The sequence below is a fragment of the Phallusia mammillata genome, chromosome 3 (genome assembly GCF_965637545.1).
Source record: "Phallusia mammillata chromosome 3, kaPhaMamm4.hap1.1, whole genome shotgun sequence".
NCBI classification, from domain to species: Eukaryota; Metazoa; Chordata; class Ascidiacea; order Phlebobranchia; family Ascidiidae; genus Phallusia; species Phallusia mammillata.
The window spans coordinates 15518541-15533583 of NC_137254.1; the positions used below are offsets into that span (position 1 = coordinate 15518541).

At 41.7% G+C, this 15043-nt stretch overlaps 1 protein-coding gene and 1 pseudogene across 1 annotated transcript; one reads left to right on the forward strand and one right to left on the reverse strand.

Annotated features, from left to right (window-relative positions):
* The first annotated feature begins 3028 nt into the window (after nt 1-3028).
* Nucleotides 3029-4970, forward strand: LOC145219665 (uncharacterized; annotated as a pseudogene).
* Nucleotides 4844-9085, reverse strand: LOC145220394 (uncharacterized). Its single transcript, XM_080087633.1, has 2 exons — nt 7948-9085; nt 4844-5841 (listed from the first exon to the last, which is right to left on the reverse strand). Exon 1 carries the CDS (start codon nt 8724-8726, stop codon nt 8397-8399), a length of 330 nt encoding a protein of 109 aa, XP_079943759.1. The 5' UTR covers nt 8727-9085; the 3' UTR covers nt 4844-5841; nt 7948-8396.
* Nucleotides 9086-15043: the final 5958 nt, after the last annotated feature.

A 15043-nucleotide genomic window follows, 5' to 3' on the forward strand; every position in this document is an offset into this window, starting at 1 on the left:
TCAGGAATCACCGTTCGTGAGCCGTATAATATACATCTGTAGCACGTGCTCAGGGATCCTTTAATTTTTCGAAAACTCTCTGCTGGATCGACTGAATGCAACCCACAACAAAATAATCAAAACTGCATTTTGCAAGCCACGTTATATTTATAATTTGCAATTACAATATGAAATGAACACCACTCAGAGATCTTACACTAAGGTTTGCAGCACATTGTCTAATTCCTGGCTGAAAATTCATTTTATACCTGTCAGCTTTACTGTCCTTCACTGCAAAGCAATTGTCATGTGGTGCCAAATCGTCGCCGATCATTTCAAGTTGTTTGGCTGCTCCGGGAAGCAAAGATCGGACGTAACTTCCTGGGAGGCTGCGAAAACAACTAATGGTTAGAACTCGTCATAGAGCATGTGATGAAATGAAAATAGCGAAAGAGAAAAAATATGGGCTAGAGATCATAGCAATGCTTCAACTTTTGTTCGCATCTGTCGGTGGTTTAAAAGTTCGCTTTGTGAATAACCACTTCCGGCCGGTGTTCGGCGGTACTGCATTAAAAACTCGAGCAGCGCTTGTTTAGGCGGAATTGACGACTTCCGAAGAGCCTGCTTAAAAGTTTGTACCAAGCGCTCAGCAGCCCCATTGGTGGCTGGATGGTATGGTGCTCCTGTAACGTGAACTATTCCTCGCTCGTTGCAATTCTGAAATTGTTCGGACTTAAACGTGGGAGCATTATCTGTCACGTGTGAGGATAACCGAAGTAAGAAAAGTCGTTCTCCAAAAGATCGATTGTAGTTTTTGCTGATATCGACTGCGTCGGATGAATACACGGGTATTTCGAATATGCGTCAATTAGCAGCAACCAGTTGTAACCCATGAAGTTAATTGCATGGTCAACATGTAACCGACTCCACGGCTTTTGTGGACTCATCCATGGATGCAGGGCAAATTTTGATGGAGCGTTCTGATATCCCGCGCACGTATTACACTTTCGGCAGAGATTAACGATGTCCCTGTCCATGTTTGGCCAGTAGACTGCTGTACGAGCCAACTGCATCATACGCTGCATACAGAATTGTCCCTCGTGTAGTAGTTTAAAAGGACGAATACTTTCAGGAATCACCGTTCGTGAGCCGTATAATATACATCTGTAGCACGTGCTCAGGGATCCTTTAATTTTTCGAAAACTCTCTGCTGGATCGTTTATACCCTCTACGCGATATTTCACCGGCCATCCTTCTCGAGTATAACGCATCACCTTGGTCAGTGTAGGAATCTTTGGTCTCTTTCTGCAAAGAATACGAATCTGACGGTTGAACTTGTAAACTCAAAGTCCGAATATTGCAAACGGTATCTACATCGTCAGCACTTTCTTTTCCGTCAAAAACTGGATCTTGACCTAGAGGTAAGCGGCTTGAAGCGTTGTTTAGCTGTTGGAAAGTGTTTTGTTGCCGTTCAGTGGAAAGTGTTGTTTAGCTGTTGGAAAGTAGAAAGTAAATGTTGTTGGTTTTTGTTGGTTAAAATGTTGTTGGTTTTTTTACATTTAACTAATGAATAAGTATGTGTTGCTAACAGTTTGGTGCACGAAACACCACATGGCCTCGTGGACAGACAATGCTGGCACTGAAGTATTCGTTCGGCGTCTCCGGAAAGCAGGTTAAGTGGCTGGTGCCTGAACCAAGAAAGAAGAGCTGCGTACTGTTTGTTTCGGACAGCAACGCACGGGACGTGGTTTGTCCTTCTGTCGTAAAACCTTCGCCCAATTTTTTTTCCGATTTTGCAGCTGTTACCACCCCCGGTGGTACCATTGAGCATGGAATCACGGAGTTGCAAAATCGTCCCCCAATTTCAAACGTCGACGTTGTGGTTTTGGCCCTGGGTACGAACAACATCCTAAGTGATGCGTTTGCAGTTGGAACCCAGTGGCGTTGGTTGGCCAGAAAGATTACCGGGGATATTCTTCGGATGATCAACTGTACCAAATCGTTGTACCCCCATGCAAAGGTCAGTGTAAAATAAACATATTCTTTATGTGCTTTAGCTACCTCGATCGTTTTTTATTTTATAACCTGTTTCGTTAACCAAACTGCTAATTAGCTTCATCTCCAGTAAACGCCTTCTAAACCTCCATGGATACAAAATCTGTGTATTTTATAGATCTTCATCGCAGCACATTCGTTCAGGGTTTGGTAACCTAATAATGTACTGTGTTGTATATTTTGTCATGCCATTGGACATTGGGGTGTATTTTTTTTTGTTTTTTTTTAGTCTTGTAAATATAGGTATACTGTTGTGGAATTCTGCCACACTGGCGCAGCGAGCGTGGCTTTATTCCCCAAGTTAAACTGGCAATTCGTGAGGCTGCAAGTCAAAGCAATGTCACGTATTTGGACCTCGCTGTTCACCTCTCCAATGATGGACTGACCGTTTATTTGCGGCAGCTTGAGGAATGGATTACACCACCAACACTTCCGAAGTTAGTTAGGAAACAAACTGAGGTTTCACTTTCCGAAGGTTTTCCTGCGTTGTCTGATTTGCCAGGATCAGATACTCAGAAAAAGAAGGCAACCAAGCTCCAAAGCAATGCCCAGGCGGCAAGATTGTTGGTAAAACCCCGGGTGAGTTTTCATAAGTTGTTGCTGAAAATAACAAAACTTAAAACTCTAAAGATTACAAAACCCAACACACCAACGACATCACCGAAGAGCAAAGCAGCACCAGCACCGACGCCACAACCACCACAGACACCGAGGAGCAAAGCAGCACCAGCACCGACCACACCGACGCCACAACCACCACAGACACCGAGGAGCAAAGCAGCACCAGCACCGACCACACCGACATCAACGCAGCCACCACCAAGAAGCACCCCAGCAACACTGAGTACAACAACACGCTCACCACCACCAAACAGTACCCCAGCACAATCAACGCCAAGAACACCATCACCACCACCAAAGAGCAGATCATCGCCACAACACATCACGATCGATCTTCTTAAAAGCTTAGTGTTGTTCAAAATGTTCAAACTTCTAAAAAGGTTAGTGTTGTTCAAAATGTTCGATTAATTGGTTGGGCTAACCGACAAGAAGTAACCAAATCTGAAATAGAAGTTGCGGCCGCTAGTTTGGGTATAACAGATGTTCAACATAATTCAAACTTGGAAAGACTTGTCAAATTTATCTACAACAAAAACATGTCAAAGAAAGAAATACAAACGAAAGCAAAATATTTTAAACGTGTTTGGCAACAGAATAGAGTAAACGAATCGCAGTGTGACAGTAACAGTCCAGAGTTTGTTGACACTAATACTCAGTCTAACTGTGATGTAAGTTTTTGGACCCCTTCAGATATATTAGCGGACCAAACTTCATTTGTTTTGCAATCAGACGATTGGGAACAAATTTACGGTTCTGTAAAGAGTCGTTATATTTGCAATAAAAATTGGACAGATATTTTTAAAAACATGCTAAAAAAGTCAAACAGTTTTTGTTCTTTTGTTTTCTAAATCCACCACTGGAACAAACATAAAACCGACCAATGCGTTTTTCATTGCTTTGGCAATTGCAAGTTTGAATTTTGCATACGCAAATTCGAGATTGCTTTGTTTGACAACATAACAAAAGAGTTTTTCGTGAAGTATAGTGGAGTAGTGAAGCACCGTAAAAACGATTTTTGGAAACTGAAAGGAGAGCGTAGAGAAGAAATAAAAAAAACGATGCAGAACAAAAAAGCGCGACTCCATAGCAAAGACTTGGTTGACACTCTTTCAGAAAGTGTTTACGAATCCGGAAATAAAGACGTTGCTCCGAGTGCAGAAGTTTTAAGGAAGGTCAGGCACGAAGCGAGAAAGATTGAGGTCCCAGATAAATGCGAGTTGACAGCGTTGCAAAAAATGTTTGAGACTCAGAAAGCGAGTAGCGTTGGAGAAAAGATTCCTGGGGTTTTGAGAAAATGGTCTGGTGAGCCGCGCTCTGTGATGTTGTGGTCAGAGGACAATTCAAGTTTTTCACGATCGTACGCAGTTTGACGCAGCGTACATCGATGCAACGGGCGGTGTGATAATGGGCGTCTCCAAAGCCGTTTTATGCGTATGAAATTGTGGTGCGTCACCCTTTTAAGGGTAGGGCACCGTTGGCGGTCGGAACGTACGTTTCGAATTCGCATAATGCTGCGTCAATTAAAAACTTTATCATGTCGTTTCAAAGCGACGAAAGTTTTGTTTGTGGTAAATCCCGCCCGCGCCCTTTATTTGCGACGGAAGCATTGCTTTAATTCATTCAGTTTTACCGGTTTTTTTTAGGGAAGTCTGGAGACATATTTAGAACGTTGTTTTGCAGTAGTATCAGGAAAAGCAACAAAAACGACGATCAACAAACCGTTTTTGAATTTATGTACCAGTCATACTATGAAAAATATGAAAAAGCTGGCGAGTTTAGTTAAGAAGCGAAGACAGGAAGTCATGTATATCGTGGGTTTACTTACTTGTGCATTGGAAAGTGTAACAGACATTTTGCATCATATGATAATTATTTTTACAGCAAGAGACACAAAGCAAGCAGAACAGAGTTGGCATTATTTAAAACAAAAAATTGCACGTGAAACTATTCAAAAGAGCGGTAAAAATGAAACAGAAGAAAGAGAAACCATTGAATTTGAGGCAGATCAAGTGGAGGGCAATCCGTTTACAGATTATTTTGGTGAGGTTATAGAAAAGGCAAAATTGTGTGTTTTAAACAGTGGGCAGGATAACGAATTTTATTGTCCTGAATTAATGAAAAGTTTGTCAAGAACACACTTCCCAAACTCGCCTTGTGGTCAAGTTGGATGCTTGGGAATGTTGGTCGACACGGTGAAACTCGGGTTTATAAAGGTTATTCTGACTTTTACAATGAAGTGCAGAAAAAAACTGAGCAGAATTTTACCAAAGACAATCGAACGCAAGGCATTATGGAAAAAAGTCAACAGGAATTGAAAAGGACTAGGTGTCAAGAAAGAATATTTAAAGGCTTACATGAGTTTGCACAAGTTTATGCACACAGTTATCTTGGGTTGGTTCGCGAGTACAAAGATGGCATAAGGATAGGTGAAAAGATAAATCGAAAACAAACAGCATCAAAGGAAGCTGAAGAAAAGTGGGAAAAACGAAGTAGGCTCACAGCTTCAGACAAACGCATGGGAAAGTATATGCAATCTGCCGCAGTGTCTCTGCGGGACTGCTTAGGCTCCACAGTTCAGCGAAAGGACGATGCAAAGAAGAGAAATCAGCGTCAATTAACAAAAGGTTTATGCGAGCACGAACAATCAGGTTTAGCTCGGCGCTGTTGTGCAACAAAGTGGGAAACAAAGTTTTCTTTAACGTCAGATGACTTGGTGGATGCAAAAAGGAACAAAAAATGGCTTGGTGATAATCATATACACTCAGCAATGAACATTCTTTCTGAGCAGTTTCCTCATATTGGAGGCTTGCAAAGTTGTTTCGCGTTTTTGAGGTTGTACGGACACGTCCCCTATTTACACACCTCAGCAAAAATTTGTTCAAATTATAAATGTCCAGGGCAATCTCTGGGTTACTGCGTAAAATGTTTTTTCAGACAATGACTCCACTGTTATGATTTACGACATTGATAACACAAAATACAAGAGAGAAGAACAACTCCCCATTTCAAAACTTATTACCTGTAAAAACAAAAATATTAATTTTCCCTGATGTGTCTCGACAGAGAGCAGGATCAGGAAACTGCGGTCCGTTCGCGATAGCATTTGCTGCTGCGCTTTGCATCGGTATGCGACCTGAAGACGCGGTGTTCACGGAGGCGAGTTTGCGCGAGATGATTGGAAAGTGGCTGGAAAACAGAAAAGTTTGTCCGAACGATATAATTTCTGGTCGGGTAATTACAAAGCGCATCAGGGACTCCTTTGAGATTCCAGTTTACTGCAAGTGTAGGTTAGCTGACAATAAGCAGCTTTATAATGAATGCGACAGATGTAAGGAATGGTACCACTCTGGCTGTGCAAACGTAAAAATAATGTTTGTGACAAAAATGTAGTCTGGTACTGTGACAAATGCAGTTCACAAAACGTTTAAATAAAATTGATTATTTAATAGTTACTACTTCATATTAAATATTATCAGAAATTTTTGTTTGGAAAAAAGAGAAACAAAAAACATGGTAATGACTCTGATATGGTCCGGCCTTCACGAGTTGAGCCAGTCGTACTTCGGAAAACCGGAGGTAATCATTGATCTGGTTTCTGCGAGAGTCGCGAGTACCTCGTTACGCGAGGGAAACCAACGGACATGTACTGCGCAACCAAAGAGTATTGTGTGCAAACTTTTCTGTTCAGCTTTGTTTGGTTCGCGAGATATTGAGGTCGAAAGTGAACCCTTTTTGGCCATTTTGAGCGGTGGCGCGTCATTGATTGCTGGCGAGCGGGGACGGCGGCATTATGCGCGAGTTATGGACTTCAAGTGAATATTAGGAGCAGTGGCCCCGAAGTTAAAATAACGATTTAGGGCTTTTGAAAACGGCATGCTCTGCAGAAAAGGAATATGGCAGTGGCTTTTATGCCGCGAAACGTAGTAAAGAGCACTGAGCAGTCATATTCATAAGCGTATTAATATTTTTGGTTTTGATTATTTCTTAAGCTAGTGCCATCGTTCGTTTGTTAATTCCTTGAAAAGTGTTGTGTGCAAATTTTTCTGTTCAGCCTTGTTTGATTCGCGAGATATTGAGGTCGAAAGTGAACCCTTTTTGGCCGGTCGCGCGTCATTGTTTGCTGGCTAGCGGGACGGCGGCAATATGCGCAAGTTATGAACTTCAAGTGAATATTGCGAGCAGTGGCCCCGGTGTTAGAATAACGATTTAGGGCTTTTTGAAAACGGCATGCTCTGCAGAAAAAGAATATGGCAGTGGCATTTTTCCGTTTCAACACAATAGCTAAAAATCCGCCTCAAAATAGGACAAGCGTTGGTCGTTAGGGCAATATTCAGTTTCGTATGATTAATGTTTCGCTCAGAATTACTGTTTTCTTTTGATTTTTACAATATAGTAGCCCAAATACCTCATAATTGCATATGTGTGTGATTCATTGCATTTAAGTGTCAATTTCTTGCGTTTTTTTGAAGATAAACTGAAGATCGTACTTATCCCAAAATGTAATTTGGCAGTAGTAACATTTAATCGGTTATCAATGTTTACCATTAAGTCTTTTTAAGTAGACATTTTTTCTGTGCAATGTAATGACCCTCATGTGCATTTCCTGCAAGTTTCATTCAAATCCGTTGGGATTTGACCCCAAAATTTGAGCGCCAAACCTAAACTGTTACCTTTTTACGTCATAAAAATTTTCTACTAAAATGCATTTTTCAACCAGCCGCCCCAAAATTTGGCGCATATCACTTTGATTTTCAGAAACGTTAAGCTTTTCCAAAAAAATGAGCTATATTTTATTTTCCCGTTTTATTTTGAGTTACCAAAATCGGGATATTTCGACCCAAATTTTTTTAATTTTGTGCCATTTTTTTGCATTTTTAAATTCTGCATACTCGACTTAGTACAGGTGTGAAATTTTACCTATCTACCTGTACTAGAACTGAAGATATACGATGTTTTGTGTGTTTGCTGTAGCTTTTTTTCCGCTGTTTGCCCTGGGGGCGTTGGTGTACTTAACAGGGTACCCACAACCCGAGCGATCCACGTAAGTTTTATCACATAAATTGCACAAATCGCCACAATTATCGCAGCATTTGAAGTAACTCGCGCACCTTTCACAAAAGGTGTCGTTCTTCCCCGGGGATTTGGCTACCTTATGGCCGCAACAACACGACGTCCTGTCCGTCAATGCAACGCATTTGCTAGAGTTATGGCTAGACGAAGATGAAGAGGAGTGCATACGTTTTAAGTACTCTGCAACCTCCTCTTCCGAGTTCAGTAGAACGGTATGCTAACCTTGCATCCTGAATGAATGTCGAATCAGACAAGGAAATCGTCGAGGTACGATCGATCCTCTGCAACATGGTGAGATGTGTCGGGCGCACCCGAGGTGCGGCCCTCTGTAGCTCCGTGAGTTCCGGCGGAAGCACCTGAGGTGCGATCCTCTGGAACATGATAGGATGTGGCGGGCGCACCAGAGGTGCCGCACTCTGCAACTCCTTGAGTTCCGGCGGATGCACCCGAGGTGCGATCATCTGCAACATAAAGAGATGTGTCGGGTACACCCGAGGTACCGCTCAGCAACTCCTTGAGTTCCGGCGGATGCACCCGATGTGCGATATTCTGCAACATGGTGAGGTGTGGCGGATGCACCCGAGGTGCGATCCTCTGTAACTCCTGATATGGTAGGTATATTGAAGAAAGTATCCAATACGCGATCGGCAGCTGTATCATGAGCACTTGCCTCAGCATAAAGTACGGGGGCTCGGATGTTCCTCTGGCATGTCACCTTCCATAGTCTCAACATTGTCTGGAGACTTATCTGCATCGAGCGGGATCTCGGAAGTTTGAACAATATCTAGCGGGACATCAGACTGGATATCCCTGATTGGTGGGTCTTGCTCGCTCGTGGTAGGAGCTTCATCGATCACCGAAAGAGCAGTGCCAGATTTGGCCTTTCGTTGCGGTGGTTTCGGTGTCGAAGACGACTGATTGGACGTGCTCACCTGCTGATTGTCACCAGGAGCTGGAAAATCCTCTTCCTGTCGACGCAGGAGATCACAAGTGTCTTGCATGTGTCCCAATTGGCGGCAAATGTAGCACAGTGGAGGCTGTGCTTCGTACCCAATTTTGACGGCGAAGCCTCCTATTTGAACTTGCGGGCCAATGGGTCGCAGTTTCAGATCAGAGGTCCGTATTTCTATTGATCCTGTACAGAAAATCTCGGTGGCATTGCTTTGACAAACTCAACAGAGCGAAGAGTTTTCATTTTCTTGACCAATTGGAGTGCGAGCTCCCTAGTGCGGCATGTAAAATCAGTTAGGCCTCCGCGGCGCTCGACTATCCCCTCAAGATTTATAATAGGGTACAGTATCGTTGCCAGCATTTCATAAATGTAATGGCTGGACTTCTTGTACGGCAATTTTGCAAGGACTTCTGTTTCCCTGCTGACCGTGAGAGGGTCCCATTTACCACCTGGTTCCAAGGAGTCTAGGTAACCGACGTTGTGACGTCATCGTCGAAACTTGCCGATGACGTAGCTGTCGAAACTGGCTGGCTGATCAACCAATACCAGTGTAATATCGAGCACGGTAACAGTGCTGTTGGCATATATGCCCGTTGCGTGCAAGTGACTGTTTCGGACCTTCTCGACAGGGGCTGTGGAGTAACAGTCGAAAGTCAGTCGTAGATAGGGGAGCCCTCTGAGGACGGGGAAAACCAAAATCACAACCACTACGGCACGTGTTTCGGTAACGGAAAGGATGGAGGACTTCTTCCCTTTGTGGTGACCACGCCGGGAAGAAGTGGGTAACGGGTTTGGGGGCAGCCAATTCTCTGGTTGTCTTACTATACACATATAATACGCGCTGTAATGATAACAGCTGGGTTTTGAAACCGTGACATGTATATGACACATTGGTTCAGACTTCTATTGTTTTCGTCGCTTGCTGGTTATGGCACTAGCTTATTAATCAACTGAATATAACACAGCTACTGTCGTAGTTTATTACATTTCTATTACAATAATTTCTCTACTATCATATTACTAGCCCTGCAACCTGTTACAAGCTTCATTGCGCATTGCACAATTATGTCATGAGCATACAGGAACGGTATGTGGGCCTGGGTTATTTATAGGTTTCTTGCGTCTTAGTTGGCATTGTGTAAACTGACCAAACATGTAATCTATGGTGCCAGTTTATACTGAAATTGTAACTACATGGTAACTGAAATCCAATGGCTGTCATCTCCTATTGTACATTGCTGTCGGAGCACACTTTTTTTAAGACTACAAGTGTGTCAGTTGTGCGCAAACAATTGCATTATTTGTTACTTGTGACGTACAAGCATTGCTCGTAAGAGACGACCTTTGTATTTTATAGATCGCATCACCAGATTTTAAATGGGATTGTAGAAAGACCATATTTTGGCGCACCTAGAAAAATCGCCTAGCGGAATAAGTTTGGATAGGAGGCGCCAGGGCATGTAAACTATGTGGCTCGCGCGAATTATTTTTAAACTTATCCGGCCCGCAGTGAAAAAAGTTTGGTGACCCCTGTTCTAGACCAACAATAAAGTAGTTCGATACTATGTAAAGCCGCAAAGCCGAGTCGAATAGTAGAAACTATTTTTCCATCAGTTCTCTATAGAAGAGAGGAAAGCTTGTAGATCAAGGTTTTAGCTCTGTCTCAGTGACAAAGTGAACTTATCGGAGAGATCTTGTTGTAAGGGTACAGAGGCATAGAGAATTTTTTTTCGAGGTTTGTTTCGAAAGTAGTGCTTGTAAAAACAATACTAAACAGTACCTTTAACGCAATTGTTTTGTTCGAAATCGTCAGTGCCAAACACATTAATTAGCAATGATGTGGTGGGCGGGCAACCATTGGCCCGCAGAACGGATTAAAAGCTTTTGAATGGCCTGCGACCGCATTCGAACTGTTTCATGTATCAGGCCCGTAACCGCATTAAAAATTCGTATTTTATTCTTTTTCGGCCGGATGGAATTTATGCGTTATGTTCTTTTTATATGCCGAAAAGAAACTCAACGCTAAAAGTTGTCGTAAAGAATAGACATGGTTACCTACAAAGACAAAATTATGGATAGTGTGGGTCACCAGGAAGCATCATTGGTACTTCCACACCTTCTATTTGTGATGGTGCCTAAGTAACAACATACTATACTTGACTTCCTTCTGCTATAAAGCAATCTGTTGTGTATAACAGTGGCGGCTCGTGCCTAAAATTTCTGGGGATGCTGATCCACATTTTAGCCTTTATTGAACATATAAGTTGGCAATATACAAAAAATCCAAATTTCTAGATTTTCAGCCATTGTTTTGCGCAGAAAAACAAGTAATACGAATCTTTAGCAACTCCATTGTGACGTAATTTTTGTTACGCATTAATGTTACACTCGGGTATCATTAAGGAATTTTGTTTACTTGCATGGCAAAGGGCCAAACTCAATAACGTGCAGTAATACTGTGGCGCAACAACACACGTGACACGGCCTCGAAACGAAGCGGTTGTAAATACGGCAAGACACAACAACAATACATGGTACAAAATAGTAATAAATGAGTCGAAAAGTATTTCAGTTGGACCACATTAAGAATAACTAGTTATATCAATGACCACAACTAACACACTTGCTATTCAGTCATTAATATGGTCATGTTTCATTTGAGTAATTTATAGTCACAGTCAAAGCAATGTCACGTATTTGGACCTCGCTGTACCAAACACACCCGAGCTGTGGTAAGCCAAGGTTCACCTCTCCGATGATGGACTGACCGTTTATTTGAGGAATGGATTACACCACCAACACTTCCGAAGTTAGTTGGGAAACAAACTGAGGTATCACTTTCCGAGGGTTTTCCTGCGTTGTCTGATTTCCCAGGATCAGATACCCAGAAAAAGAAGGCAACGGAGGTCCGCCAAAGCTATGCCCAGGCGGCAAGATTGTTGGTAAAACCCCGGGTTAGTTTTTATAATAAGTTGCTTCTGCAAAAAAAAACTTAAAGCTCAGCACCAGCACCGACCACACCGATGCCACAACCACCACAGACACCCAGGTGCAAAGCAGCACCAGCACCGACCACACCGACGCCACCGAGGAGCAAAGCAGCACCAGCACTGACCACACCGACGCCACAACCAAAGAGCATTAAGCAGTCATATTCATAAGCGCATGAATATTTGTGGTTTTGATTATTTTTTAAGCGAGTGCCATCGTTGGTTTGTTAATTCCTCGAAAAGTATTTCGTGCAAATTTTTCTGTTCGGCTTTGTTTAGTTCGCCATTTTGATCGGTCGCGCGTCATTGTTTGCTGGCGAGCGGGACGGCGGCAATATGCGCGAGTTATGAACTTCAAGTGAATATTACGAGCAGTGGCCCCGAAGTTAGAATAACGATTTAGGGCTGTTTGAAAACGGCATGCGCTACAGAAAAAGGATATGGCAGTGGCATTTTCCCGTTTTAACAGAATAGCTAAAAATCCGCCTCAAAATAGGACAAGCGTTGGTCGTTATGGCACTATTCAGTTTCGTATGATTAATATTTCGCTCAGGATCAATGTTTTCTTCTGATTTTTACAATATAGTAGCCTAAATACCTTATAATTGCATATGTGTATGATTCATTGCATTTAAGTGTCAATTTCTTGCGTTTTTTAAAGATGAACTGAAGATCGTACTTATTCCAAAATGTAATTTGGCAGTAATAACATTTAATCGGTTATCAATTTTTACCATTAGGTCTTTTTAAGTAGATATTTTTCTGTGCAATGTAATGACCCTCATGTGCATTTCCTGCAAGTTTCATTCAAATCCGTTGGGATTTGACCCCAAAATTTGAGCGCCAAACCTAAACTGTTACCTTTTTACGTCATAAAATTTTTCTAATAAATTGCATTTTTTTAACCAGCCGCCCCGAAATTTGGCGCATATCACTTTGATTTTCAGAAACGTTAAGCTTTTCAAAAAAAAAAAGATCTATATTTTATTTTCCCGTTTTACTTTAAGTTACCAAAATCGGGATATTTCGACCCAAATTTTTTTAATTTTGTGGCATTTTTTTTTTGCATTTTTAAATTCTGCATACTCGACTTAGTACAGGTGTGTAATTTTACCTATCTACCTTCACCAGAACTGAAGATATGCGATGTTTTGTGTGTTTGCTGGAGCCTTTTTTTCCGCTGTTTGCCCGGGGTGCGTTGGTGCTAAGTTCTCAGGCCCTAACGCAAATCAAACTTACTAACAGATGTAACCTTGCTGTTTATCACCCAAATGTACTATAGTTTTTGCATGAACCATTGATTCCATTATTGCGCGTTAAATGCAGTGTTATTTTCTCGCTGTTTTACCACGCATTACCCTTCTACCCATAGGTGTTTTGTTTCATCGTGTAGCATGAACATTACCTCTCTTTTTAACAGCTTGTTTGCTGCTAGTTTCCTAGACACATACTTAATATTGTGCGGGTTAGAGCGCCAATAAACAAAGTGACCGTCTTAAAAACTGAATACAGAATAACTACGGTGATCAATAAAAATAATCTATGTTAATATGTTCATCACAAAACTGTGCAAGAGAAGTGACCCCTTTCTCCAAGGAATGTGTTTTTGATGTTAGTAAGGAAATGAAAGACAATACGACATCTTCTGTTTGCTTACATAGCAAAACATTTATAACATTCCTCACGATAACGCTCGAGCCACGATTAAGGGACTTTGACCGCAACCAGGCAGGCGTTTCGAAAAAAATGTGGGGTGCTAATCGGGCAATGGGCGGAAACCCAAGGTGACACGTGACCCATACAAAAAAATGAATTGATGTGGTGACTTATTTGGGCAACGCGCACTCTGCGAATAGTATTGCGTATTTGTGATCTGTCCGAATTGCTCGAACATTAGGCAATGATTTATTGTGACGATATTGTAGTAGGCTTTAACTGTAACATGTGAAATATTGTTGTGGTCACTATTATGGCTAGTGTGAATCTAGTACTTTGGGGCGACGCTCGGTTGATGTTCGATATTGGTTCTAATTTCGACATACGATGTGTGCTTCTCAGTTTCGATTTGCTTATTGGAATGATCTGAAACTTTGCATGCTGTATCTGACAGAAGTCTAGAGTTGGCCAGTGAAAAAATTTGAATTTATGTCAAACCGTTTATGTTTTACTGCCGACTGTCCAGGATAGTAGGTACTTAAACACTAAAAACTAGCAGCACCGGAGGTCAAATACCAAATAGTTTATAATAGTTTAATTTTGTTATCTTTTTTTTGCAGACTTGTAGAAATGCCGGCGGTTAGGGCTTTTAGGGTCAAGTGAAAGTTTAAAATCATAAATAAGGTTAAAAACAAGCATTTTCCAAATATTTGACCTGACGTTACCTTCTTGACCTCAAGTAAACCGGACTCCAGTGCCGCTAGTTTTTGGTGTTCAAGTATCTACCGTCCAGAATGGGTCGGTCAGGCGACTTGAAAGGTTTAAAAAAATTTCAAAATTTTTTTGATTGCTTCATGTGTCGCAATAATTTGTGAGGAATCAGAACCTGAAATACCTTTGTCTGTCATTAAAAGTAGTGACGGTGGCAATTCTGCCGTTGAAGCAACAGCGGAAAAAATATTCAAAAAGACTTGGCTGAGTGGGCTACACGCAACTACTGCGCGCGAAGATCCTTAAACGAACTTTTGGGTATTTTGCAATGTCATGGTCTTAGTGTTCCAAATGATGCAAGAACATTACTTCAGTAAATCAGTCATTCATTGTGGTATAGTGTTTCCAGTATCAATCAAAGCATTTGTATGTGATGCACCTGCAAGAGCATCACAAGTGCATAAAACCACACAACTCTTATTATGGTTGTGAAAGATGTACAATTAAAGGGGGCTTGGAAAAGCGTGTTATGTACAACCAAACTGATGCAACAGTTGAAGCACGCACTGATGATAAGTTTGCAAGAGGCGAGTACATCAACCACCAGGTGTGTGTATCACCCTTAACCAAGGCAGGCATCAACTGTATTCAATCATTTTCCCTTGACTACATGCGTTTAGTTTGCTTGGGTGTGGTAAAGCGCATGTTGCTTTTTCTCAAAAAGGGTCCTCGGGTATGTCGGTTGTCAGCAAATCAATTAAACTTTCTTTCAGCAAATATGACCTCATTGCGACTGCCGAAGAAATTTGTTAGGCAACCTAGGTCAATGGATGATGTTAAGCGATGGAAAGCAACCAAATTTAGACAGTTCTTGCTTTATAGAGGCCCTGTTCCACTACGAGATGTACTTAAAAAGAGAGCTTACATACATTTTTTATCACTGCATATTTCCATGAGTGTTTTGCTTGATGATAACCCAGCTATACAAGAAAAATATGCAAGTTATGCT

Bases quoted from the DNA above. Each gene is read 5' to 3' on its own strand.
- LOC145220394 (XM_080087633.1), bottom strand. From the start codon at position 8,726: ATGCAAGACACTTGTGATCTCCTGCGTCGACAGGAAGAGGATTTTCCA.